General features: G+C 42.8%; 1 protein-coding gene across 1 annotated transcript in view; it reads left to right on the top strand.

Annotated features, from left to right (window-relative positions):
• The window catches only part of LOC115469675 (mucin-2-like), a 193,110-nt gene that overhangs the window by 45,423 nt on the left and 120,585 nt on the right, over positions 1-27,102 (top strand). The window contains exons 11-18 of the mRNA XM_030202463.1: positions 1,414-1,486; positions 2,116-2,253; positions 12,208-12,372; positions 18,286-18,380; positions 20,749-20,881; positions 21,510-21,759; positions 23,679-23,731; positions 26,457-26,563. Of these exons, the coding sequence (XP_030058323.1) occupies positions 1,414-1,486; positions 2,116-2,253; positions 12,208-12,372; positions 18,286-18,380; positions 20,749-20,881; positions 21,510-21,759; positions 23,679-23,731; positions 26,457-26,563 (1,014 nt within the window). The remainder of the gene's footprint in view (positions 1-1,413; positions 1,487-2,115; positions 2,254-12,207; positions 12,373-18,285; positions 18,381-20,748; positions 20,882-21,509; positions 21,760-23,678; positions 23,732-26,456; positions 26,564-27,102) is intronic.

The following is a 27,102-nucleotide window of genomic DNA, read 5'->3' as shown; positions in this document are numbered from 1 at the left end:
AGGGTAATGGCCTGACCAACCTTTTTGCCCACAGGGTATCAGCAAGTAAGAAACTTGAGAAGGCAGGGGTGGAGGATGGCTTATTTACTGCCCCGATGAAGAAGGTGTTCAGGGGCAGAGGTGGAGTGGAGAGTGCATGCCTTTGGATTTCCAAAAGTACATGCATATATTTTCACAGATAAAGTACCTGCAAAAACAGCAGGTCTGTGTACAGAATTTTCCCAAGCCAATTTTCAAAGCAAATTTTTTCCTTTTGAAAATTGATATAAAATATGTGGGCTAAAAAGTACCTAGAGACTTTAAGGAAGATTTAAAAAAGAACATAGATATTGGAATTGAGACATCCAGGTCAGGGCATCTCAGATTCCAGCAGTGTTTTAGAAAAGGATCTGTTGACAAACCCCGAAATTCTATATATCGCGCCTTAATTTCCGTGTGGATATTTAAGCGTATTCTAATGGGTATAACATAATTAGTTCTAATCAGCACTGTCAATTGGATGTTAACATGCAATTATCAGCACTAATTGGCATTAATTATGATTTACATGCACAACTAGCTGTATATTCTGTAACTTGGTCTGCGTAAATTCTAAGTTGCATAGTTGAAAAGGCAGTGTGGTTATGGGCATGGAATAAGCGGGTCATGGGTGTTTCTAAAATCTATGTGCATTATTATAGAATACACCCACTCTGCGCCTAATATAGGCGTCGAGATTTATGCCAAGTAAAACATGACCTAAATGGACGAGACCAAATTTGGTCATGTGGAGAGGTGCTTGGCATATTCTATATACCATGTTTTCACAGCGCTGTGGAAGCTTTACTGTTTAACTGACCCCTGATGCAGGCCGGAATGCCGAAATATGGCCCATGTCGTGTCCTCGAATAAAGAATTGCTGTAGTAGCTCTGGAGGCCCTTGGTCCTTTTTTGTTCTTCTGCTTGTTGCTTTTTTACTTTGGAATTCCCTCTCTCTTCTTTGTGTGTGCTATCCTATAACAGTGGGTGCCCAAATTGGATCACATGCAACTCAAAAGGGGGAGGGGCACGGGCGGGTCATGGACATTCACAAGATTTAGATGCAGTTCTATAGAATAATGGAGATCCACGCCCAACTTGCATGCTAGGATTTACGCTAGGTTTCAGCAGGTATAAGTCCTTGCACCCAAAGTTGGGCACTGAAATCCACGCTAAGCGCTATTCAATAATTATATATTATTCACCATGTGTATAATAAGCACAGGGTATTAAATTAAAATTGAAGGGCACACCCATGATAAATTGACATTGAGAACAAACTGACAAAGCATTAGTAGTCACGTTTTTCTGCTTCTTTGGATGATATTGATCTTTTTGTGCTGCCACCAGTATTGATATGCAATAAATGTCTGACTCTATGTCCACTCTCCACAGAAATCAATTTTAATTTCTCAGGAAGACCATATCACTGTTGATGGAGAAATCAAACAGCTGCCCTATAGTACAGGTAAAAAGTTACAGAGATAGGCTGTTTTCTTCACAGGATACCTAGCTAGAGGATACAGTTTGTGCGGTTGCCAAACCCTATTGGTATGTGTGTCCATTGAAACATGTAGAGGCAGTCTGGAGGCCTATCAAAATTATACAGATGCATAACCATAAACTGTATATTTGCTCTATAACAATATTCCCAACCCAGTACTGGAGGCACACCTAATCCTTCTGGTTTTCTGGATAATTGGAGATAATATGCATGAGCTTTGCATATATTGCATAGATTTTGAAAATCATTTTAGCTAAAGTGAGAGGTGCAAGTGAATTCCCCTGAAGCAGCAAGTCTATGAAACAATGAAACTGTGTAAGGGAATGTTTAACTGGCTTGAATGACAAGTTTGAAAGCTAAGTACTTTTTGTTTTATTTTTTAATTTTTAGAGATTATGGATTTATTATTTTGATGAATTTTAGATTGAGGTTATGCCCCTTTGTGTGGTTTGGCAGAAAATTTGAAAGAAGATGAGGGAAATATAATCATTCTTGCAGTAAATTTTCTCATTATTTCTACTGTATTGAAGTGTGACAGATTAATTCTGAAAAAGTTTGGATTGAGTGGGGATTAAAATTCCCTTTCTTTTCAGGCAACATTGTGATTATCCAAGAGTCCTCTACTCACACTGTCCTGTACACCAGCTTTGGGATGAACATGGTGATTGAGCGGGAACCTGTTTTCAACGTCCACATTACTGTTCCACTTAGTTTTCAAGGACAAACTTCAGGTGAAAATCTGTTTGCTCTCTGATGACCACTGGAAAAACTACAGACATGTTCTGCTAGTATTCTGTGCCAAAATCTAAGCATATTTCATAACAACGAGCATAACTTAATTGGCTTAACAAGCTAATCAGCATTGATAACAGCATTAACAAGCAATAATGAGCACTAATTAGAATTTACACACACAACTTGATAAGCGTATTCTGTAATGACTCGTGCCTAAATTCTGATGCTCACAGTTCAAAAGGGGCATGGCCATGGGTGGGGAAATGGGCGTTTCATGGGCTTTCCCAATTTTACGGGCGTAGTTATAGAATATGGCCCAGTGCGTGTAAATCTACACGCAAGGATTTACGCCATGTTTTCGTTGGTGTAAATGGATGTGCATAGTTTTAGGTGCTGGGATATCAACTAAGCATATTCTATATGCTGCGCATAAATCTAGGCGCCACTTATAGAATACGCTTAGACAAAAATGTTTACCACGTGAAGTTTTTAGGCACCATATATAGAATCTGGACCATTGTGCATAAATGCAAATAGGTTTATTTATTTATTGCATTTGTATCCCACATTTTCCCACCTCTTTGCAGGCTCAATGTGGCTTACAATAAATCATGAATAGTGGAAACATATAAGATAATATACATTTGGCATTTCAGGAGGATCTTGGGTTACTTGATAATGATAAAACATATTAGTAGATTTAACAATCGAATATTGTAGTCAGTTCTGGATATTTGTACAGGAGTTCACATTTGATGATCTTTGTGGTATGCCCTATCAAAGAGATGGGCCTTCAGTAGTTTGCGGAAGTTAGTTCATAGAGCGTTTTTAAGTTGCGCGGTAGCGCGTTCCAGAATTGTGTGCTCAGGTAGGAAAAGGTTGATGCATGCGTTAATTTGTATTTTAGACCTTTACAGTTGGGGAAGTGAAGATCAAGGAATGTGCGGGATGATTTTTTTGCATTCCTGGGTGGTAGGTCTATCAGGTCTGACATGTAAGCTGGGGCATTTCCGTGAATGATTTTGTGAACTAGGGTGCATATTTTGAACGTGATGCGTTCCTTGAGTGGGAGCCAGTGCAGCTTTTCTCGTAGGGGTTTTGCACTTTCATATTTTGATTTGCCGAATATGAGTCTGGCTGCAGTATTCTGAGCTGTCTGAAGTTTCTTAATTATTTGCTCTTTGCAGCCAGCGTAGAGTGCATTGCAGTAATCTAGATGACTGAGTACCATTGATTGTACTAGGTTGCGGAAGACTGTCCTTGGGAAGAAAGGTTATTTGACATTCCTAGTAATGATGAAAAGAGATACAGCTTTCTTAAGAAGAATGGGCCCATTTTTTGGTTTGTCAATCCTCAGCCAGTATTCAATAATTGCCATTTGACTATGGTGATGGCAGGCCCAGTTTTAAGCACAGACAACAAAGAGGGGCATTTTTGACATGATGTCTAAATCCGACTTTGGATGTTTTGCAAAAATTGTCCAGAATCTGAATAGGAAAGAGGGTCATTTTCAAAAAAGAAATATTTCTATTTTTTGTTTTCAAAAATACTGTTTCAAACAATGTTTTGCGATTTGGATGTTTTGGACTTTAAAAAAAAAAAAAACATCCACGTGCAAAACGCACAAAATCAAGCCATTGGAGGAGCCAGCATTTTTAGTAGACTAGTCCCCATGACATCCCAGGATAGCAATAGGGCACCCTAGGGGACACTGCAGTGTACTTCATAAAATGCTCCCAGGTGCACATCTCACCACTGGTCCCTTATCTTGTGTGCTGAGCCCCCCAAAACCCACTACCCCCAACTGTACACCACTGCCATAGCCCTTACTGGTGAAGGGAGCACCTATATGTGGATACAGTGGGTTTCTGGTGAGTTTTGGAGGGCTCACAGTTTCCTCCACAAGTGTAACAGGTAGGGGGAGGTAGGAGCCTGGGTCCACATGTCTGCAGTGCACTGCATCCAACACTAGAGTACTCCAGGGACCTGCATGCTGTTCTAATGGACCGGAGTATAACATCTGAGGCTGGCATAAAGGTTGGTAAGTAAAGTCCTATTGTGGATTAAAAACTGGTTGAAGGATAGGAAACAGAGAGTGGGGTTAAATGGGCAGTATTCACAATGGAGAAGGGTGGTTAGTGCGGTTCCTCAGGGGTCTGTGCTAGGACCGCTGCTTTTTAATATATTTATAAATGATTTAGAGATGGGAGTAACTAGCGAGGTAATTAAATTTGCTGGTGACACAAAGTTATTCAAAGTCGTTAACTCGTGACAGGATTGTGAAGAATTACAGAAGGACCTTGGGAGACTGAGCGGCTAGATGGCAGATGACGTTTAATGTGAGCAAGTGCAAGGTAATGCATGTGGGAAAAAAGAACCCGAATTATAGCTACGTCATGCAAGGTTCCACGTTAGGAGTTACGGACCAAGAAAGGGATCTGGGTGTCGTCGTCGATAATACACTGAAACCTTCTGCTCAGTGTGCTGCTTTGGCTCGGAAAGTGAATAGAATGTTGGGTATTATTAGGAAAGGTATGGAAAACAGGTATGAGGATGTTATAATGCCGTTGTATCGCTCCATGGTGCGACCGCACCTTGAGTATTGTGTTCAATTCTGGTCGCCGCATCTCAAAAAAGATATAGTGGAATTGGAAAAGGTGCAGCGAAGGGCGACTAAAATGATAGCGGGGATGGGGCGACTTCCCTATGAAGAAAGACTAAGGAGGCTAGGGCTTTTCAGCTTGGAGAAGAGACGGCTGAGGGGAGACATGATAGAGGTGTATAAAATAATGAATGGAGTGGAACAGGTGGATGTGAAGCGTCTGTTCACGCTTTCCAAAAATACTAGGACTAGGGGGCATGCGATGAAACTACAGTGTAGTAAATTTAAAACAAATCAGAGAAAATTCTTCTTCACCCAATGCGTAATTAAACTCTGGAATTCGTTGCCGGAGAACGTGGTGAAGGCGGTTAGCTTGGCAGAGTTTAAAAAAGGGTTAGACGGTTTCCGAAAGGACAAGTACTAAATGGACTTGGGAAAAATCTACAATTCCAGGAATAACATGTACAGAATGTTTGTCCGTTTGGGAAGCTTGCCAGGTGCCCTTGGCCTGGATTGGCTGCTGTTGTGGACAGGATGCTGGGCTCGATGGACCCTTGGTCTTTTCCCAGTGTGGCATTACTTATGTACTTATGTTTTTCATCACATTTTTGGTGGGTGGGAGGGGGTTAGTGACCACTGGGGGAATAAGCAGAGGTCATTCCTGATTCACTCTAGTGGTCATCTGGTTATTTAGGACACCTTTTTGTGCCTTATTCGTAATAAAAACAGGTCTAGCTCAAAACGTCTAAGTTTTAGTCCTAGATGGTTTTGTTTTGTTCCATTATGGCTGAAAAACATCTAAGTCTTAGAAATGCCCAAGTTCCGCCCTGAACACGCCCCTAGCACTCCCCCTTGATATTTGGACACACTTCTGGCGAACGTCAGAGAAAAATATCTAAAAATAGGTTTCAAAAATGCTGATTTGGACGTTTTTGTGAGAAAAATGTCCAAATGCAGACATGCCACTTTTTGGACGTTTTTCTCTCTTGAAAATGAGCCTGATAGTCAACTGCCTAGAGTGTCATATTTGAAGCACCAAATGCCAAAGTCAAAGATGAACCTGCTCCAGCTTCCTTTAGGACCACATGGATATGCTGCTTCAAAGGAGCAAATGTACAACCAGTGGATCCAAAAAAAGGGGGTCTTCGCACAAATGGTGTTTCCCAAACAAGGTCTTTATTAGAATAAATAAAACGACCCTACACGAATCATGTTTCGGCCACAAGGGCCTGCCTCAGGGGTCTATAGACCTTTGGTGCAAACCAATGGTAAAACAAATAACTCACGGTCAATTTGTCAAAAGGGTATCACATCGATTGTGCCGCCACACCAATCTCTCTGTCGAGAGTATGTGACATTCACAAAGAAATTGAAAAGAACACTGTGGGTGTTGGCTTTAAAGGGGCACCAATGTGGCACTATAGACTTCCTCTGCCACTCTTTAGCCTCTCCAAGATGTCTGATACCATTTCCCTCCTTGCTCTGGGATCTGCTGCCTGATTTTGCATATGGGCAAGGGCAACAACATCTTAAATCTGGTCCTGGGTGGCACACTTACAAACCACACTGACCTCTTCTTGTGTAGCTTACAAAAATATGGAGTCAATATTCAGGGCTACTTGTACCATCAGTGGTAGTGTATAACCACTTATACACATTACTTTTATGAATAAATATCACTATGGGGCCCTTGTATTACCGGACAATGTTGTGTCCTATTTTATACCTGTAGGTCACGTGGGACTTAGCATATGCTAATTTATTTATATATTTAATTCATTTATATCCCACACTATCCCAATACATCAGGTTCAATGTGGCTAACAACTTATTGTAATTAACAGTACAAAAAGTGATGCAGGATAGTATACATTAAGTAGTAATAAAGTAAATGAGGATTGAGTATTACAATATGTAATATGGAAATGAATGCTAGACACAAAAATGCAACAATTTATTGTCATCCATGTATAATAACAATTAGAATGGAACTGAGAGTTCAAATTAATTATAATCATCCATGAGAAATTGCTTAAACAGAGAGGCTTTACGATATTTTAAGGTATCAAATAATTAAGTTCCCATCTGATGAATTTCCCGAAGGAATTCTACCATTTGGAACAGAGGTAAGGGAATCCTGACATGTAGATTGGCTTGTAGATCACATTTTTGCAACTGGGATAGTGGAGGGGTAGATAATCTCTTGAACCAGGGAGAGCATTGTGAAGGGGGAGATCAATTAAAAGTTGCATATAATCAGGGGTTAAGCCATATAGAGTTTTGAAAACAAATGTACGTAGTTTGAATGTTATTCTGGCTTTAATTGGGAGTCAGTGTAACTGTATAAGCACTTTCAAATCTCGTAGTCTGGCTGCTCTATTTTGAGCTGCCTGCATTTCTCCGCCGAAATGTGGGTGCTATTTACAGAATCTAGTCCTATATGTATATTCAGCACCAGTGCCTATAGAAATTGCAGTGCTGAATGTTGAGATTGAGCTAAATGCTGGTGCTGACATTTAACTTTATCCAGTCTCCACACTGGCTGAAAATTGAGCCCTGTATGTACAGTTCCATTTTTCAAATGCACATCAGCCACCCACAAATAGAGCAGGTATACATAGTAAAAAATCATAGTAGATGATGGCAGAAAAAGACCTGCATGGTCCATCCAGTCTGCCCAACAAGATAAACTCATATGTGCTACTTTTTGTGTATGCCTTACCTTGATTTGTATCTGTCATTTTCAGGGCACAGACCGTATAAGTCTGCCCAGCACTATCCCCGCCTCCCACCACCGGCTATGCCACCCAATCTCAGCTAAGCTTCTGAGGATCCATGTGTACACAAGCGCTTTGTACATACTGTGCATACACTGTGGGCAGTTTCTCCTTGAAAATTAGCTGCAAGGTAGATAGATACATATTAAACCACACGTGTACTTTCCAAGAACATGGGGTATTCAAAATTGCCCCCATTAGGAGAGAAATTTTAAATAGAATGCCTATGTGGGAATCCAAAAAAAAGGTGGCCATTTTAACCCTATTCCATAAAGGCAAGCTAGGGATCTATGAGCCTCTACAACCAGCTCCAAATCATAAACAAATTTACAACTACTCCACAAATGGGGGAATTCTATATAAGGCGCCAAATGTTAAGCGCTACCTCTGTGCCAAATTTCCTGCATGGATAAGCGTTCTAATGGATGCAAGGTGCTGAAATAGGGCAGAAATGAAAGATGCATATGAAAACATACTTGTGTCCATTTATAGAATAGTGCCTAAGATCTGCATTGCCATGGGAGGAGGATAGGCAAGTCAGGGGCATTTCTTAAAATGCATGCAGTGTTATAGACTACTACAGAAGCGCAAAAAGGGGACGTGCAAAACTCCACAGCAAAGCCCCACAACAGAAGGGGTGGAGAAAAGCACATCAAGCAAATGTGCGATCCAAAAGAACAACCTTTATTTAAATGGCCCGACACGGTCACCATGTTTCAGCTAGACAGCCTGCATCAGGAGTTTACAAAAGTATAATGGCTGACTTAGTGATGGAAGTACAGCTTAACCAATTAAATAAAACACACACTAAGAAATCCGAGCGACTGGTAAAAACAATAGCATGCACAAATTGCATAGTAGTCCAATTGTAAGCTGCCTCGTAACTGTGTTGGGTCATTTAAATAAAGGCTGTTCTGTTGGATCGCACATTGCTTGATATGTTTTTCTCCACCCCTTTGTGTCGCATAGACTAGTACAGATCCACCCCAATTTGCGCGACTGGATTTACTCCTGGTTTCATTTGGTGTAACTCCTCGCTCCCAGGGGAATACTGATAGTGATCTGGACCCCCCGGGCAATAAAGGTCACTAGCCCCCCCCCCCCCCCACCATGTTTTCAAAATGGGTGCTGAGACTTACCACAGTAGTCTCATTGATCTCGACAGTCTCAGCAGCTATTTTTAAAACACGGCAGCGCTGGGCAGAATAGTGGCAGTGAGCAGGAAAGAGTGTTGTTCTTTCCTGCTCCCACAGAGGCCACTAGACCACCAGGCCCCTCCAAGATGGGACTGGGCTCACTGAGGCTCGGGGGCTGTAGAGTGCAGCGGGGGGAGAGTCTCTGGGCCCTCGGTCACTGCCTGGTTGCCCAAATGGTCAGTCCGCCGCTGCTCTTGCCCAAAGTTGAGCTCTGATCCCGGTGCTATGCACTATTCTATAAAGGGAGCTAAATCCTAAAATGCCCATTATAGAATACCATCCAGTCTAGATTTATTTTGTTTTTGCGCTGAATTTTGAGTGCCATGTACTGAATCCAGCCCAAAGGGCGTAAATGTATGTATGTACTCCTCAGCCCAAACTGTGCTCCAAGGAATGCCTATGCACAGATCACTCTTTCTGCTCTGCACAACTTTATAAAGTCCTTTTGTGCATGTAAGACAGGTTTTCCATGCGGAAGAAGTTTTATGAAATCGTCCCCATTATAGGCCAGATACAGAGGCCTTTTTACTAAGCTGCAGGAAAAAGGGCTCTGCGATAGTGGCAGAGGCCATTTTTCTGGCACACCAGGGCTCTTTTTACTGCAGCAGGTAAAATGCAAAAAAAAACCTGGCCATGTGGTAAAATAACTTACTGACTGGCAATGCGGTAGGGAGCACTTACCTCCACCCATTGAGGTGGCGGTAAGGGCTACTGTGGTAACCCGGCAGTAACCAAAGTAACCAGGCAGCGCACTGTGATGCCCAATTACCACGGAGTTAGTGCCATGCTAGGTAAAAAAAATTCCTGTAGCGCTGGAAATTGTGCGCACACCAGCCAGAACTACCGCCAGCGGCCGCGTTGGGCCAGGTGTAGTTCCATTTTAGCTTGCGGTATGCCTGCTTTGGGCTTACCACCGCTTTGTAAAAGACAACTTCAGTAAATGACGCCCAAAGTTAGGCGCTGTTATGATCTGCACTCAACACGAATCCTTTGCGCGATATATTTGAGTGACTAAGGACAGGAGTGAACATCTATGCCAGCCACAGGCTAATATATACGCTGTGCCTAAGTCCTGTTAGTTGCGTGCAGAATAGCAAGTATTCTATAATCTTGTGCCTAACTACCAGCCACACCCACGACCCATCCATGCCTCTTCCATGGCCATGTCTACTTTGGAGTTGCACACCAATGAAGTTAGGCACAGTGGTTATAGAATACTAGTAAGACATTTCCACACCTAAGAATTAATTAGCTCCAATTAGCGCTTGTTAAGGTCACTTAAGAGATCCTTAGCGCTGATTGAGTGCCAATACATCAATTAAGTTATGCGCAGGAATGCAGACTGCGCTCAAAGTTCTATACCTAACTTTATGCACCATTAATAGAATCCAGGGATATGTGGTGTGTTGTAAAGTGTTGTGGGGCCGATATTCAGACAGCAGGAGGCAACCTGGCTAACTTCCGTGGTCGGTGGTAAGCCTGTATATTCAATGTCAGTCCGTTTCCAGTGACCAATATTGAATATTCAGTTTATTTTTGGCCACTATAGCTGACTAAGTCAATATTCAGTTCATAGCACCCAAAGATAGGCCTGTTATTTACACAACCCAATTTGGCTGTAAAACATAGCCAACCAACATTTGAATATTTGCGGCTAGCTGGGTATATCACACAATATAGCGGTTAGCCACTACATGCTGACTGCGAATATTCAGCGGGAGATAGCCAGCTATCCCCTGCTGAATACTCACAGATAGCCGGTTAAGTGCTATTTAACTAGCCAGGAACGTCTCCTGGCTGGTTAAATAGCGATAAATATTGGGCAGAGTTTATTTATTTATTTATTGCATTTGTATCCCACATTTTCCCACCTTTTTGCAGGCTCAAAGTGGCTTACAATACAGCATGGATAGTGGAAATGAGAGGGGAGTAAACATTTGGTGTTACAGAAAGATTTTGGGTTGCATGGTAATGGAATACATGATAGTAATATAACAGAAGGCATTATTAGCATTTCTGGATATATGCGGGAGTTTCACATGTTTTGGTCTTTATGGTATACCTTGTCGAAGAGATGGGTCTTTAGTAGTTTGCGGAAGTTGGTCAGTTCATAGGTCGCTTTTAGGTTACGTGGCAATGCGTTCCAGAATTGTGTGCTCATATAGGAAAAGGTTGACACATGCATTAATTTGTATTTCAGTCCTTTACAGTTGGGGAAATGAAGATTAAGGAATGTACGAGATGATTTTTTGGCATTTGCTCTTTGCAGCCAGCGTAGAGTGAGTTGCAGTAATCTAGATGACTGAGTACTAATGATTGTATCAGATTATGGAAGACGGTCCTTTGGAAGAATGGTCTTATTCTTTTTAATTTCCACATTGAGTGGAACATCTTTTTGGTTGTGTTTTTTGCGTGATTCTCAAGTGTTAGGTGCCGATCAATGGTGACTCCAAGAATTTTCAAGGTTTGCGAAATTGGTAGATTTAGTTTTGGTGTGTTGATGGTGGTAAATTTGCTCATGTTGTGTTGAGAGGTGAGTATTAGGCATTGGGTTTTTTCTGCATTGAGTTTTAGCTGAAAGGCATCTGCCCAGGAGTGCATGATATGTAGACTTTGGTTGATTTCATTGGAAATTTCTTTTAGGTCTTCTTTGAATGGGATGTAGATCGTTACATCATCAGCATAAATGTACGGGTTGAGGTTTTGGTTTGATAGTAGTTTGGCCAAGGGTGTCATCATTAGGTTGAATATAGTCGGTGAGAGGGGAGATCCCTGTGGAACTCCACATTCAGGTGTCCATGCGGCTGATGTAGTCGAATTTGATGTCACTTGATATGAGCTTGTGGTTAGGAATCCTTTAAACCAATTAAGAACATTGCCTCCAATACCAAAGTATTCAAGGATGTGTAGTAGGATTCCATGATCAACCATGTCGAAGGCACTTGACATGTCGAATTGTAGAAGTAATATATTCTTGCCGGTTGCAATCGTTTGTTTGAATTTCGTCATGAGCGTAACTAGTACTGTTTCAGTACTGTAATTAGAGCAAAATCCTGACTGGGAGTCATGTAGTATCGAGAACTTGTTTAGATAGTCTGTGAGTTGTTTGGTTACCATCCCTTCTGTTATTTTGGTTATTAAGGGAATGGATGCTACTGGTCTATAGTTGGTTAATTCACTCGCATTTTTCTTTGCGTCTTTGAGTATGGGGGTAAGTAGAATGTTTCCTTTCTCCTTTGGGAAGAGTCCATTTTGTAGCATAAAATTCATGTGTTTCGTTAGATCTGGTATAGAGTTGCATATATAGCCATGTTTCTGACACTGTTGTTCACAGCTGGCTGACAGTCCTTTTGTCTTTTCTTCTCATTTGCTCAGGGCTATGTGGAAATTTCAATGGGGCAACAACAGATGACTTCATGACCAGTTCGGGCATCTCTGAAGGGACTGCCACGTACTTTGTGGATTCCTGGAGGGCAGAAACCAACTGCAAGCCAGCCCAGAATAGGGATATCAACCCCTGTTCCCTCAGCCAAAAGAATCGTAAGCAAATCAAATTAAAATGTGCTCCACCTCCTCTGCATGTTTTACAGCTGTGCATGCACAGAGACAATCAAGAAGCAAAATGATTGAGAGAGTTAACCCAAAACTTGAGGGCATGCAACATGTGAACTGGAATCCTAGAACCACAGTATCAGAGCCATGCAGGCTGCATATACCAGCAGAGCATTACAACCAACAGAAAATGCTGGACTACAGTGATCAAAATGTCAAAGAGTGAGAATTTAAAAATAGGGCAGTACTACAAGTCTAGTCAAGCTAGGCACAAACACGCAACCATAAATTGGAAATTAGCATACAATATAAAGAAAAGTTTGGAAATATTATATATTACATGGTAGAGATGTGCATTTGTTTAAAATAACATAAGAATAGCCATGCTGGGTCTGATCAATGGTTCATCTAGCCCAGCTTCCAACAGTGGCCAATCCAGGTCACAAGTACCTGGCAGAAACCCAACATTTCCCATGTTGTTTCATGTCGTTGGCGAACAAAAATGAGCCAAATAAAACCCATGAATTTTTGTGCGCTCTTTCAAAAGAGTGCACACTATTGACAAAGAATATGCACTGTGCATGAACAGAATGTATGTACGGTCTTTCCAGATAGTGAGAATGTGTGCAAATCTTTGCGCATGTGCACTCTATCAGGAAAGAGTGTGCACTGTTCACACATAATACACACTCTTGTGAATAGTGCACATTCTTTATGAAAAGTGTGCTCCTGTGATGACAATGTGGGGCCTGATATTCATCCAGAAATGATCAATGTTTTGCTGACCACCAGCAGTGTTAAATCCATAAATTCAATGTCAGGACATGTCTGGGATCCAACATCACGTCTCCTTGTTTATGGAACTGGCTAATACATAGCTGTTTAAGTGCAATGTTCTGCATTTAACCATCTATGAGTTACTGCATAAAGATAGGACTGACTTTTATGTGGTCCTGTTTATCAGGTTAACCTAAAATAGCTGACTTTCGTTTTGGCACTAATCAGTTATTCATCGGTGCTAACCGGTTAAGTGCCACTGAAAATGAGCAGTTAGCCCCAAACAGGTGGTTTAACCAGTGAGAAGCCATTTCTGACCAGTTAAATCGCTTTGAATATTGGCACGATGAAAAATAAAATATAACAAAAAAATAACCCTTAACGTTCATAAAATCAATATGGGAAAGAACACAACACAAAAATTTCTGGCCGCATACTCCTACTCCTTGGTGCACCTTTCTAATCTTGTTTTCCTTTCTGCCAAGTGCACCCCTAACACTGTTCACTTTGGAACCTGTGCAGCACTGCAAATTAATGGCCAGGTATTCAAAAGGACTTATAAATTTACCCAGTGAAAGAGCTGAAACTACTGATGAATAAGAGAGAAAAAGACCTCAAACTGCAACAAGTACTGAATACAATAAACACCTTTTGAAGAGAATTGCCAAAATATGAGCCATATTAATACTGTCCCCTGAGGAAGCTCATTTGAAGTGAAAATTAAATGATCCCAGGTTCCAATCTAATTCATGTTTAATATGGGATAAAATGCCATAAATAAGTAAATAAATATAAACTTTTAACGTTCAGCACCTGATTCTCAAAGTGGACATATTCCAAACACTATAATGAAAATAAAATTATTTTTTTCTACCTTTGTTGTCTGGTGACTTTGTTTCTCTGATCATGCTGGTCCAGTATCTGATTCTGCTGCTCTCTATCTGTTCCCTTGACTCCGTTTCTAGGGCTTCCTTTCCATTTATTTCTTTTCTTTCCTCCTTTCTTCTTCATTTCTGGTCCTCCGCAGACTTGACTGTCCAGTGGATCTAGCTTCTTCCTATTTTCTCCATCCATGTGCAGTTTCTCTCCTCAGTTCCTTTTCCCTCATCTAATCTCCTTCCTCTATCTTCCCTCCATGTCCAGCATTTCTTCTCTCTCCCTTCCCTCCCCTCATCCATGTCCAGAATTTATCTTGCTCTCCCCTCCATCCATGTCCTGAAACTCTCCTCTCTCCTCTGCCCCCCTCTCCCCATCCATGCCCAGCAAGTCTCTCCCCTGCCTCCCTCTGCCCATCCATGCCCAGCAATTCTCTCCCCTGCCCCCCTCTCCCCATCCATGCCCAGCAGGTCTCTCCCCTGCCCCCCTCTCCCCATCCATGCCCAGCAAGTCTCTCCCTTGCCCCCCTCTCCCCATCCATGCCCAGCAGGTCTCTCCCCTGCCCCCTCTCCCCATCCATGCCCAGGGATTCTCCGCCCTTCCCTCCCGCTCCCAAACATGTCCAGCGGACGATGTCCTTCGCCCCCACCCTCCCCTCCCGCTCCCATCTGTCTTTTTTAATTACCTCAGTCGAAGCCCACGCTATTTAAAGCCCTGCTACGTGCAGACCGTCTCTCCAGGCTTCCCCTGCTTGCTTCAGTGATGTTCGTGCCCTTAGTCCCGCCTTCGCGGAAAAAGGAAATGATGTCAGAAAGACGTCAGAAGGCGGGACTAAGGGTGCAAACGTCACCGAAGCAAGCAGGGGAAGCCTGGAGAGACGGCCTGCATGCAGCAGGGCTTTAAATAGCGGTTTCAATGGAGGTAATTTAAAAAGTCAGATGGGAGCGGCAGTGGGAGGGTGGGGGCGAAGGACATCGTTTACCATGTTTCGGAGCAGCAGGGGAGGTAAGCATGGCCTGTGATGGCACCCTCCTGCCATGCTTACCTCCCCTAATGGAGCCGGCTCGCCCCCAACAACAACCGGCTCGCAAGAGCTGTCAAAATTTAACAAGCGGCTCTTGCAAGCCGGACAGAGCCGGCTCCAGCACACCACTGGCCTTAGGGGTCCTTTTACAAAGCGGTGGTAAACCCAACACAGACTTACCACATGCTAATTTGGAGCTACCACCGGCCCAAAGTGGGCAAAGGTGATACGTTCCAGCCCCAGCATATGCCATTTCCCACACTGGGGGAAATAGGGCTTGATTTGTTTTGCACAGCAGTTACCTAGCAGTAACTGGGCAGCACCACAGGCTACCCAGTTACCACTGGGTTAGAGCAGGAGTCCTTATCACCACCTCACTGGGTGGCAGTAAGTGCTCTCCCTCACATGGCCATGCAGTAAGAGCAATCTTACCGCATGGCCATGGCGGTAAAAAGGACCACAGCATGAAGCAAAAACAGCCCCCACTGCTTAGTAAATAGACCCCTTAATGCTATAAATGGCATCAAGTTTCACGAGATGCATTAGAAACCCTTTTTTTTAGGAAAACAGTTTTAAAAAAACAATTAAAGGATGATTTAAAATATGAAGAAGCACTTTATTAAAATGTGGTTAAAAAGATATGGGAGTTTTTTTATTGCCCAATGAATAAGAACTGACCCACGTAGGGGTAGCAATTTACCATTTTTGCTCCTCGTGAGGTTTATGAGGTCTTTTTCTCCCTTATTCATCAGTAGTTTCAGCTCTTTCACTGATTGCATTGCATGAATGTAAACTGATTACTTTGATTTGTACCAGCACAGTTACTGTTTTGTTGGTATCAATACTTATAAATTTACCCCCTTATTCTGTGACCTTAGCAGCTAAATATAAGCACCATTTGCACACTAACCCCCAATTCTATAAAAGTTGTTGAAAATTGCATGTGAAAATTTGGGCATGTGCCCTATTTGTATGTGCAATTTAATTGAATAATGAGCTAATTTGTGCCAATAATTGGCTTTTTAACAAGCAATTATCGGCACTAATTTGATTTAATTGGAATGTGCATGTAAATTTAGGTGCAGGATCTGTGCATAAAATTTACGCGTGATCTGAAAAAGGGGGCACAAAACTGGGTGGCTCACAGACATAATGGGGGTGATCCTAAAATTTATGCACATTGTTATAAAATAACGGGAATCTGCGCCTAATTTAGGCATGTTCATTTGCATCACATTTTAGTTGGTGCAAATGTCTGCACCTAAAGTTAAGGTGCGATTCCTGGATATAAGCACTAGTCTATAAACCTCACCAAACTTAAAGCGTGGCTTATGGAATAGCTTTTTTTTCAGTGCCATATAGAGAATCTAGCCCTAAGATTATAGAATACTAGCACTTATGCGTTTGAACATCACATGTTTGGTCACAAACCACTTCTGGAAGCAGTCCTATATCACAGGGCTGCTTGTCAGGGTAGAGGCCAACAATGAGAGTATCTGGACCCTAAACGAAGAGGTTAAAGGAGGGAAGAGACTTCTAAGATCAGAAAATCCAGACCAAGAGCATGCACCTCAGGACACAGGGGATGTAGAAGGGAAGGGACAGTCTGTGCAGCCTGCCAGACAGATCCAGCTGCTAATTGCTCTGTTGTTTCTTCAATTTTTGACTTTAAGAAAGAATAGAATTAGCACTGATAATCCTTAATTGCCAAAATGTGGAGAAATTGTAGAAGAATTAGCAGCTGGGTCTCTCTGGTAGAATGCTAGTACAGTAAACACAGGACTTCTAGTGGGAAGCACAAGTACTCATGTAGCTAGGTCTACCAGGTAGTCTGCATTAGGCTATGGATTGTGTTAGTGAGGGTCTAGGGTAGGGTAGGGGGAGTAACTTGATCTCACTAATGGCCCCTGTAACAGATAATGGGTCTGACTTGAGGTCCATTTTCTGTGTTGCTGCAGTCAGGAACCTGCAATGTTCCTAGATGCAGCAACGCTAATCGAAAAACTCAGGATACTCTTTTTGTGTGTTTTTATGTTTCAACGATCTTTATTGAACAGTCATTTTACATGTAGTAAAGTAAAATGCAATTCCAACACCAATCATACATTAACTCCACTGACTCCACCAAAACTTTAGCAGTATCATCTATTATTTGTTTTCCCCCCTCCTTATCCTCCCACCTAACCACCCACCCACCCTCCCCTTCCTCCCCCTCCTAGCACAACCATGTGGATTAACAGTTCAAAATATAACTTCTCCCTCTAGGGGGCAGAGTAGCCCAAATTGGCTCCCATCTAGCCTTAAAGTGAACCCCCGGTACACTGTCCATTTGTTTAACCCCACATCTATCTACCCTCATCTGCTGTATCATCTGAGACCTCCACAGTTGTAGAGAGGGGCCCGAAGGGGAAAGCCAAGAGCTCAAAATGGAATTAATCCCAAAGAATATAGCTATCCCAATGAAACCTTTAAAACCCTTTGGAGGCGCCGTCGTAAACGAGTACTTATTGAATAGAAGCAGTGGGTCCCAAACTAATGAACAACCCCATATTGCCTCCACCATTCCTAACATCCCCCTCCAGAATCTGCTCACTTGAGGGCAGGACCAAAACATATGCCCCAACGTGGCCAGGTCTTCCGCACACTTTAAACAAGACCCGCTTCCCGATTTTTTTTTTTTTAATTCACTTCTCATGCTGGAAATGCTGCCAAATATCACATTTGCTGGCATCCTTCTAGGTCAGTGGTCCCCAAACCTGGTCCTGGAGTCACCCAGGCCAGTCAATTTTTCAGGATACCCACAATGAATATTCATGAGAGAGATTTGCATGCAGTAGAGGCAGTGCATGCAAATCTCTCTCATGAACATTCATTACGGATATCTAGAAAACCTGACTGGCTGGGGTGCCTCCGGGACCAGGTTTGGGAACCACTGTTCTAGGTATTTTACAAAAAGCCCTGTGCTCAACAGAACCTTTAGTAAAATATAGGGGAAACTAAGCACTGCCTGACCTGGACAGCCTGTCTAAAATAGGAGTTTGCATCAGTTACACTTGCAATTTGAAAAATGGGGCTTAGCCAAAAGTGTACCCAATGGTTTAGAAATAGCTGGTGGCTCCATAAAAAAAATTGCAATTTCTGAACCTGATATCTCTCATCTTCCTGCTCTGTGATGCCGCTCTAGCTCAAAGAACCTAGCATGACTTTCTTTGCCTTTTCCACAGAAATCTGTGCAGAGACTCACTGCTCATATCTGACTGACAAGAACAATGTTTTTAAGAATTGTCACAGCAGTGTGGACCCAGAACCATTTTACTTGGTATGTGATGTGTATGATGGCAACACCTATACTTTATTCTCTGAGGCACACTCTGTTGACTTATGGGAAACAAACAAGTGTTTCGTCAGCAACACATGTAGTATGTTTGGTTTAGTTTAGTTTTTTCATGCATTTGCTATACCAGCCTTAGTCCAAAGGCTTCAAAGCAGTTTACAAAACAAAAGGATTAATACATAATACTAATACATTTATATAAATATAAATACATGGAGGTAGATTTTAGAAAGGAATTGGGGAGGGTAATTCACATGTCCAATGAGGAAGCGTTGAATTCCCATACTGTTTTACAAGAGGCCCTGCCAGATGTAAAGTCTGATATAAAATAGGAGAATGGTTGCACACTCAAGTCCCTCTAGTCCCGAGGGAGCAGCGATTTTAGAAAGCTGGACATGAGGAAAAAAACATTCTTCTCACCACCACCACCTAGACATGGGAACAGCTTTCTAAAATCCACAACAGCCATAATAATCTGGACTTGCGAGCCTGCAACCAAGCCTCCATTCTGATACCAGCTTCCCCCAACAGCACCCGACCCCCCCATAGAGTACCCAACCCCCAGATACAGTACCACCAACAGCAAATGGCTGCAAAGACCTCTAGTGAAAATATTGCAGTATTACAGCTAGGGTCAGATTTCCATACATGGGCATATCTCCTCTGACCGCCACAGCACTCTATGGTTAGTGCCAGGATGATCCATGGTTGGAGTCAGGGAGGAGCCAGCAGCTATAGAGGCAATGGTAATATTCAGTGCTGGCGCCCACATAGTTTCCGGATTAATTGGACCGCACAAAAGGCAGGCCTAACTTTGCCAAGTTAGCTATGTGGATGTTGGCATTGACTATTGTACAGCACCCACCTAACTTCCGGTTCACCTGAATATTTAATGCCAGTGTGCAGATATGGCCCAGCATTGAATATCTGGGTTAGATTCAGCCTATGCTGGTCAGCAGCTTTAAAACTACTAAATTAAATGGGTATGAAGACTCTGTCTTACAATTCTATAGTCTGAGCTTGAGCACTGGAAAGGTAAATGACTTGCTGAAAATCATCACAACTAACAATTATTAAAGATCAACTTTAACAATGGGGTTAACCGTATAGAAACAAGTAACTCATTGCCAACTTGGGTCCTCATGAGTTAAGCTAAGTACAAATAATATAGCAAAATCTAAAAACTTAAAAACAGATGTTTCTAATAAAAATTGCAAGCGAAATCAATGACGAATTTGGTGAGACATAAGGCTGTGTCTCCTTATGTGAAATGAGTCACTGGCTGAGGTTTCTGATGACAGCCAGAGTGTGCTGTTATATGAACATTTGGCTAAGTGATTATAATATTAGCAAATAGCATTGGGATCATCACAAGTAAAGCACAGAGATGAAGTTCAAAGTCTTGTCTGCAAGGTTCACAGCTGTGTGTTCTAAACTTTAACCACAGATAAATATTGATGTACCTGAAACTGATGAGAAAAGCTAGGACGTTGCACCTGCAATTTTTTTGTGTGTGTGAAAAATTGTTTCAGATTTTGTTGTACAGAGTCAGGTGTGCTGTTGTGCTTCACTACTGACTAGGTCACTGCTTATTCATGTCATTTTTCACACTGAGACCATGACATGAAAAAGCAGTGAACTAGTCAGTAGTGATAAACCCATCCTAACAAGTGAAGGGGGGGGGCCCTTTTATTAAGCTGCATAAACATCTACGTGCGCCCAATGTGTGCCAAAATAGAGTTACCGCTGGCTACCACGTGGCACTTGTGGTAATTTCATTTTTGGCGCGCATCCGATACATGTTCGATACGCGCGTCCGAAAAATAATTATTTTCGGATGCGCAAATCAGATGCACGCCAAGTGGCATTTGTTACACGTTGGTCATTACCGCCCGGTTACCGCATGAGTCTTTACCACTAGGTCAGTGACTAGCGGTAAGGTCACAGACCCAAAAAGGACATACGGCAATTTTGATTTGGCCGCACGTCAAATTTTAAAAAGGCCTTTTTTACAGTCTTGTTGAAAAATGGATCGGCGTGCACCCAAAACCTGCGCCTACAATACCGCAAGCCATTTTTCAGTGCGCCTTTGTAAAAGGACCCTTTGGCAATTAATCTACATTGATACATTTGGTAGGGCAGAGGAAACCACTGAGTCAGTTCTGGTTTTTCAACTCTGTTGTCACAGTATTCTGGGAATTTTTCACTCTCTCTGAGAACTTTTGGAGGAAGAGTACAGAATCCAAGACTGCCTCACCTGGATCCAGTTAGTCACCTGGGTGATATATATAGGCACCAAAGTTCTGAAGGAACTTGTGGCTTTTTACTGTCATGTCTTGGAATTTCATTTCAGAGATGCATCTATGAAGCCTGCAATTATGAAAACACCTTTGATTTCCTTTGCTCTGCCCTGAGTGCCTATGCACATGCCTGTGCATCCAAGGATGTTCAACTTCCTGACTGGAGGGCTACCATTCCCAACTGTGGTAAGTGACCTCAGCGAGCCTCTGGACTTGGGCAGGGAGTGTGCTGGCTGTCAGGAGGGATGACTGTTCCAGGAGCAGTGGCGTACCATGGGGAGGGCGGTGGGGGCGGTCCGCCCCGGGTGCACGCCGCTGGGGGGTGCCACGGTGCGTGCCTGTCGGCTGCGAGTTTGAATCGCTACGCTAAATTCTCTCGTTCACTGCAGCTCCCTTTCTCTGCCCCGGAACAGGTTACTTCCTGTTCTGGGGCAGAGGGAGGGAGCTGCAGCGAATGAGAGAATTTAGCGTAGCGATTCGAACTCGCAGCCGACAGGTGCGCGCCGTGGCACCCCCCCCCCTAGTGGCGTGAACCCGAGGATGGGTGTCATTTCGCCGGGGGGGGGGGGCGCATTGGCGATCCGCCCAGGGTGTCGTCGATGCTAGGAACGCCACTGTCCAGAAGCATCAATTTATGTTTACTGTGACCATAAGCCAGTTTTATTTGATAATTGAAGATAATTCTGGATACAGTCCAGCACCATATACCTGTCAAAACTACAGCATTTCCAAAATAGAGGTCTTCTTAATCCATATTCTTGTTTCTTTGGCTGGTGTTTTCTGTCTCATCTTCTCTGTAACTCTGTTTTTCTAGTAATCACCTGTACCGGCAACCAGACATTCAGTTATAACAGCAGATCCTGTGGACACACCTGCCTATCTCTGACCAACCAGTACCTGGAGTGCTCCCAGGAAAATATCACTGTTGATGGCTGCAACTGTCCCGATGGACTCTATTTGGATCATAAGAAAATATGTGTCCCCAAGTCCCAGTGTCCATGCTACCTGGAAGATGGCAAAATTATTCTTCCCAGTCAACCAACATCATACAATGGGCAAACCTGGTGAGTATTTCAACCCTAAACATAGGCATTGGTGGGGATGGTTGAGGGGTGTATCAGAGATGCCAATTGTGGTCCATCCCAGTGCTGGAAATTTACCACTGCAATGCTGGAAATTGAAGGCCAATGAGTAAGGTTTTTCTCGCCATCCCCAGCCATGTCTAAAACAGGGGCGTATCTGCGTGGGGCCTCAGGGGCCTGGGCCCCCGCAGATTTCGCCCTGGACCCCCCTACCGCTGCCAACCCTCCCCCTCCGTTGCTCGCCTACCTTCGCTGGCGGGGGACCCCAACCCCCGCCAGCCGAGGTCCGCGTCCTCCTGCCGCTGCCGGCTGCCTTTGGTCCTTTAATTCTTCCATTGAAGCTGGCGCCGACGAAAGTTTCTTTTGAGTCTGACGTCGCTGCACGTTGTACGTGCAGGACGTCAGACTCAGAAATTGTTTCTGAGTCTGACGTCCTGCACGTACAACGTGCAACGTGCAGCGACGTCAGATTCAAAAGAAACTTTTTCGTCGGCGCCAGCTTCAATGGAAGAATGAAAGGACCAAAGGCAGCCGGCAGCGGCAGGAGGACGCGGACCTCGGCTGGCGGGGGTTGGGGTCCCCCGCCAGCGAAGGTAGGTGAGCAACGGAGGGGGAGGGTTAGCAATGGCAGCGGCTGGGGGGAGGGGATCGGCAATGGCGGCGGCGGCGGCGGGGGGGGGGGGAGCTATAATGTGCCCCCCCTCTCTGGCCCTGGCCCCCCCTACCGCCGCAGTTCAGATACGCCCCTGGTCTAAAACTAGTTATGGCAGATTCACATTCCAAAAACTGACGTATGCCAATCAATAAATAGAAAACAAAATTCTTTTTTCTACCTTTGTTGTCTGGTCATTTCATTTTTCTTATTGTGTTGGTCCTAGTCTCTGAACTATCTTGCTAGATCTCCTTCTCCATTTGACACTTCTTTTCTCTCCATGTCCAGCATCCATCTTCTCTATGCATCTCTTTCTATCTGACCCAGCATCACCCTCAACTTCCCACGATGTTGAGCAGCGGTATTTTGTACTGTTTGTAATTTTTTAAGAAGTGAGATTTTAACATGACATTACAATAATCACATTTGGATAGTACCAAAGATTGGGTGATAAGAATAAGTGTGGAGCTTGGGAAGAAAGGATACAACCTTAATTAACCTTAGTTAATTATGTTACACACACAACTGGTCCTATTAGATAACTGTGTGCCCATGTTTGGGTGCCATTTATAGAAGTTGGGGTATGTGGATAGTGTCGGGCTGAAAATCCTTCTATCGCCCGACACTATTCGTCTAGTGGGAGGGTGGAGTTGCTATCCATATAAGCTATACTTTTAGTTTATACTTACTAAATGCTAAATAGCAGGCCTAAACTAAAAAATTAGATATGGTGGCAGCAACAGCACAATACATATAGTCAGTGCTATAGACTGATACTCAAAAAATGCTGAACTCCTAAATTTATGCACCTAATTTAGCCCCCTAATTTGGGTGATATTTTTAGCTAAACCTAAGAGCTTAACTTCTCAGCTGAAAACTCATGTTAATTTGGGAGTTTAAAAGTTATGTTCATAAAATTAGGCCTGGAAAATAAACCAGCAGATCAATATAACATCTAAAGATTTTATTAATGATACCATAAACCAGAAAATTGCCCGACACAGGCCATGTTTCGCCCAAAGGGGCTGCGTCAGGGGCTAAAGTAGAACCTTCCAATAGGAACAATTACAATACTCATAAAAGAAAAACCATACAACAGTACTTGCTGAATGTGATGGTTTTTCTTTTATAAGTATTGGATTCTGGACATTTTGATCAAAACATTCAAAGTCAGACTTAGACATCATATCAAAAATGCCTCTCTATGTATCTTTACTGAATGAAACATTTCTTGTCTTTTTTCCTGTAGTTTTTGCACTGATGGGAAGCTAAACTGCATCGGCCTGCCAGCAGATTTGGAAGGTATGGATTCTGCTTTTTTTTCCTTTCTCATGTCTGTAACTTAGAATTCTATCATTCCTCAGCAATCCTAATCAGGATCTGCCCCAGCCAAAAAAATGACATGCCCTGACCATATGAGCTCTGAAGCGAAACACAGATACGTATATTGTCAGACAACAGACCACCAATGTGTTTTCTGTTTCTACTCCTTTACCAGATATTGCAACAACTTCTTGTGGTAGGAGATAGGCTACAACACCCTCTTATGCTTTCAAGCACTATGCCAAACTTCTGTGGAAGAGCATTCGATTCAGCAAACCCTGGCACATGTCCAAAGCAACTGCTATGTTATCTAGTAATTGTATCACTACTGCTGAATAGGGATGGGCTGTCGTTTGCGACCACAGGTCATTTGCTGTAATAGCATGTACTCTCCTTAAAGAATGTGCACTGTGGGGTAAATTCTCAAAAGTTCACCAAACCTTAGGTACCATGATGATGCAAGCTAAGTGCGAATTCATGCAGAACTGCCGTTATAGAATAATAGCATATGTCCGCAACTTTGTGCCTCATCTTTGGCACAAGTACTTATGCCTAGTCAAAGCCAATGTAAGTGCTTGTGCCTAACTGTTGGCAATTAGGCGTGTAACTCCTAGTATTCTAGAACCTCCACGCGTAACACTTTGCCACACCCCCTTCTCATGGTTACATCCCCCTAGAAGTTGTGCGCTATAGAAATTGTGCACAGCTTCTAGAATAGCGACTAAGGGTAGTTGCATGCACCATTGCCAATGGGTGGTGATTAAGACCAAATTCAGGGGCCCTTTGACAAAGCGGCAGTAAACCCAGTGCGGGCTTACTGTGTGCCAATTTGGAGCTACTGCTGGCCTAACATGCCAGCTGGCTTAATGCTGGCTAACGCCCTAGTGCGCACCATTTTCCACACAAGTAGAAATATTTCAAAAGTATTTCTGCAGGTGCTAAACTGGCGGTAATCGGGCAGCACCACTCACCACCCAGTAAGAGCTCCCCTCCCCCGTCCCCCATGTGGCCATTTGGTAAGAGTAATCTTACAGCATGGCCAAGTATTTCTGCAGCCTTTTTACCAGCTGCAATAAAAAAAAGCCTCAGCACACAGCGAAAATGGCTGTTGCTGCTACCGCAGGGCCTTTTTTACCACAGCTTGGTAAAAGGGCCCCTAAGCCGATAATTGGTATGCACAACTGACCTTATCCTATAAATTGCACGCATATCTTTGTGTACTATACGTAAAATTTGGCGCCCAATTTTATAGAATGTGAGGGTATGTGCTAAGCGGACACACCCATTTCTGATAGTGCTTACACGCGCACATGCATGCCCTATCGAGAAAGAGTGCACTCTCTTAGCAAACAGTGCACACTCTTTGCTGAACTAAAAATTAGCTGGGAAAAACCATGAACATTTTCTGGCTGCCCATCCCTACTGCTGAGTCTTACACACACATTCTCTTGCAATATCCTGGAAATATGAGTTCATTTCCTGCCCAACTCAACTTATAATCTAGTTCTGCCTGAGGCAATGAAAGATGAAGGAATTGTGCAAGGTCAAAAGCAGTGTCAGGGAGAAGTTTATCATCTATATTGTTTATTGGCATTTAATAGACTGACTTATCTGACTGCTCAAAGCGGTCAGCAAACTAAAAACAGGAACTCCAAACTAAAGATAGGAAAAGAATATCACATCCATACCAAACAACATTAAAAGAGAACACAAAGAAATAAATTCAATAAATCTTACTGGTAAAATATAACCAGATTAATCTAAACGCAGAATGGCAATCTCATCCGTTATATACCAAAATCTTCAAATAGCCATTGCAAAAATACGTTTTTAAAACCATTCTAAATGTACAATAGGATAACTCAACCACAAATCTCCAATCACGAGGCGTGAAGTAAATATCACAACAAAACCCTGTTGAAACTTCACTGTACCAGTGTTATAAGTTTCTTAATGACACTGAATTGTAGTTAATACATTCTACTGAAGAAGGAAGAACAAAGCCTCAGAACTTAACGGGTGTTGATTATTTGTTATTTTTTTGTTACATTTGTACCCCGCGCTTTCCCACTCATGGCAGGCTCAATGCGGCTTTTGCACACACCTCCAGCTCTCAATCATTGGCTTTCAAAAAAACCCCTCCAAATCTTTAATTAAATTTGTAAATTTCAAGTATCTTCCCTTTTTTTTAGATATTTTTAAAAAATTTTAAATTATTGTCAGACAATGTCACTTAACTTCTGTTCTGCTTCAGCTGGTTTCCCCGATGCTGGCTACTGTTTTACAGTGCCTTGTCCCGCTGCTTTAGCGAGAAACGGTCTTCAAATAAATTCAAGGGTTCAAACATGAGCTTCATATTTGAAACAGGGGCAGAAACACTGCTCTTCTTCCCTTCACTGTCCCCGAACTAGCTTTATAGAAAAAAGCAGGCACAGGCACAGTTCCTCACACAGCTACACACAAAGCACCGATATGATGAACCCAGGTAAATGCAGATGGCATGAATCGTCTTTTTCAATGTACTTACAATCATCACTGAAAACATGAAGAACCACATTCCACTATCTTACTCATACATATGCCAGGGGTTGCCCATTCCTGAACTCTATTTTATGATATATCCTTTAATATTGTTTCGTCCTTATGTTGAACTTTCCCATAGATTCCCTTTTGCCAATAACCCCATTATTTTTCTTCTTTCTAGTAACATGCACTGCTCCAAAACTATTCAAAGGATGTGAACTGATATCACAGGACAAAGGAGCAGCTTGTGCCCCTACCTGTCAAATGCGGGCAACTGGAATTGACTGTGTGAGTTGCATATCTCTAGAGTGACAGTGTTGGCAGAGGATTCTCTTAGCATATCGTATGCTTATGAAATATGTTGCACATGTCTGAGATTTCTAGATTTGCAAGCTGCTTATCTGTGCTGGAGCTGAGCCTGGAAGTCACATGGTATCTTTGAATCATTAGATAGCAATATCACTGAATTCCACATGTCACACCCAGTGGAATGAGACATATTTAGGATTATAAATGCCATAGGCAATAATTCTATAACCTAGTGCCTTAATATAGGTACCACAATGGAGTGAACTTAGCATCAATTCTGTAACAGCACTTAGTTGCACCTGAACTATTATAAAATACTTGTGCAAAGCCAAGTTAACATGCCAAAGTGTAGGTGCACCCATATAGACAGGTGAATGGCTGGTGCAAGTTGGCATGCCTAAGTGTGCCGTGCAACACACGTAACTGTTAGTATTCTATAAATTGTGTGCATCACTTGGCAACACATCATTGACCTGCCTACGCTCCACCCAAATGTACACTCCCTTGCAGTTATATGC

The sequence above is a fragment of the Microcaecilia unicolor genome, chromosome 4 (assembly GCF_901765095.1).
Source record: "Microcaecilia unicolor chromosome 4, aMicUni1.1, whole genome shotgun sequence".
NCBI lineage: Eukaryota > Metazoa > Chordata > Amphibia > Gymnophiona > Siphonopidae > Microcaecilia > Microcaecilia unicolor.
This window is presented reverse-complemented; position numbering and strand designations above follow the sequence as displayed.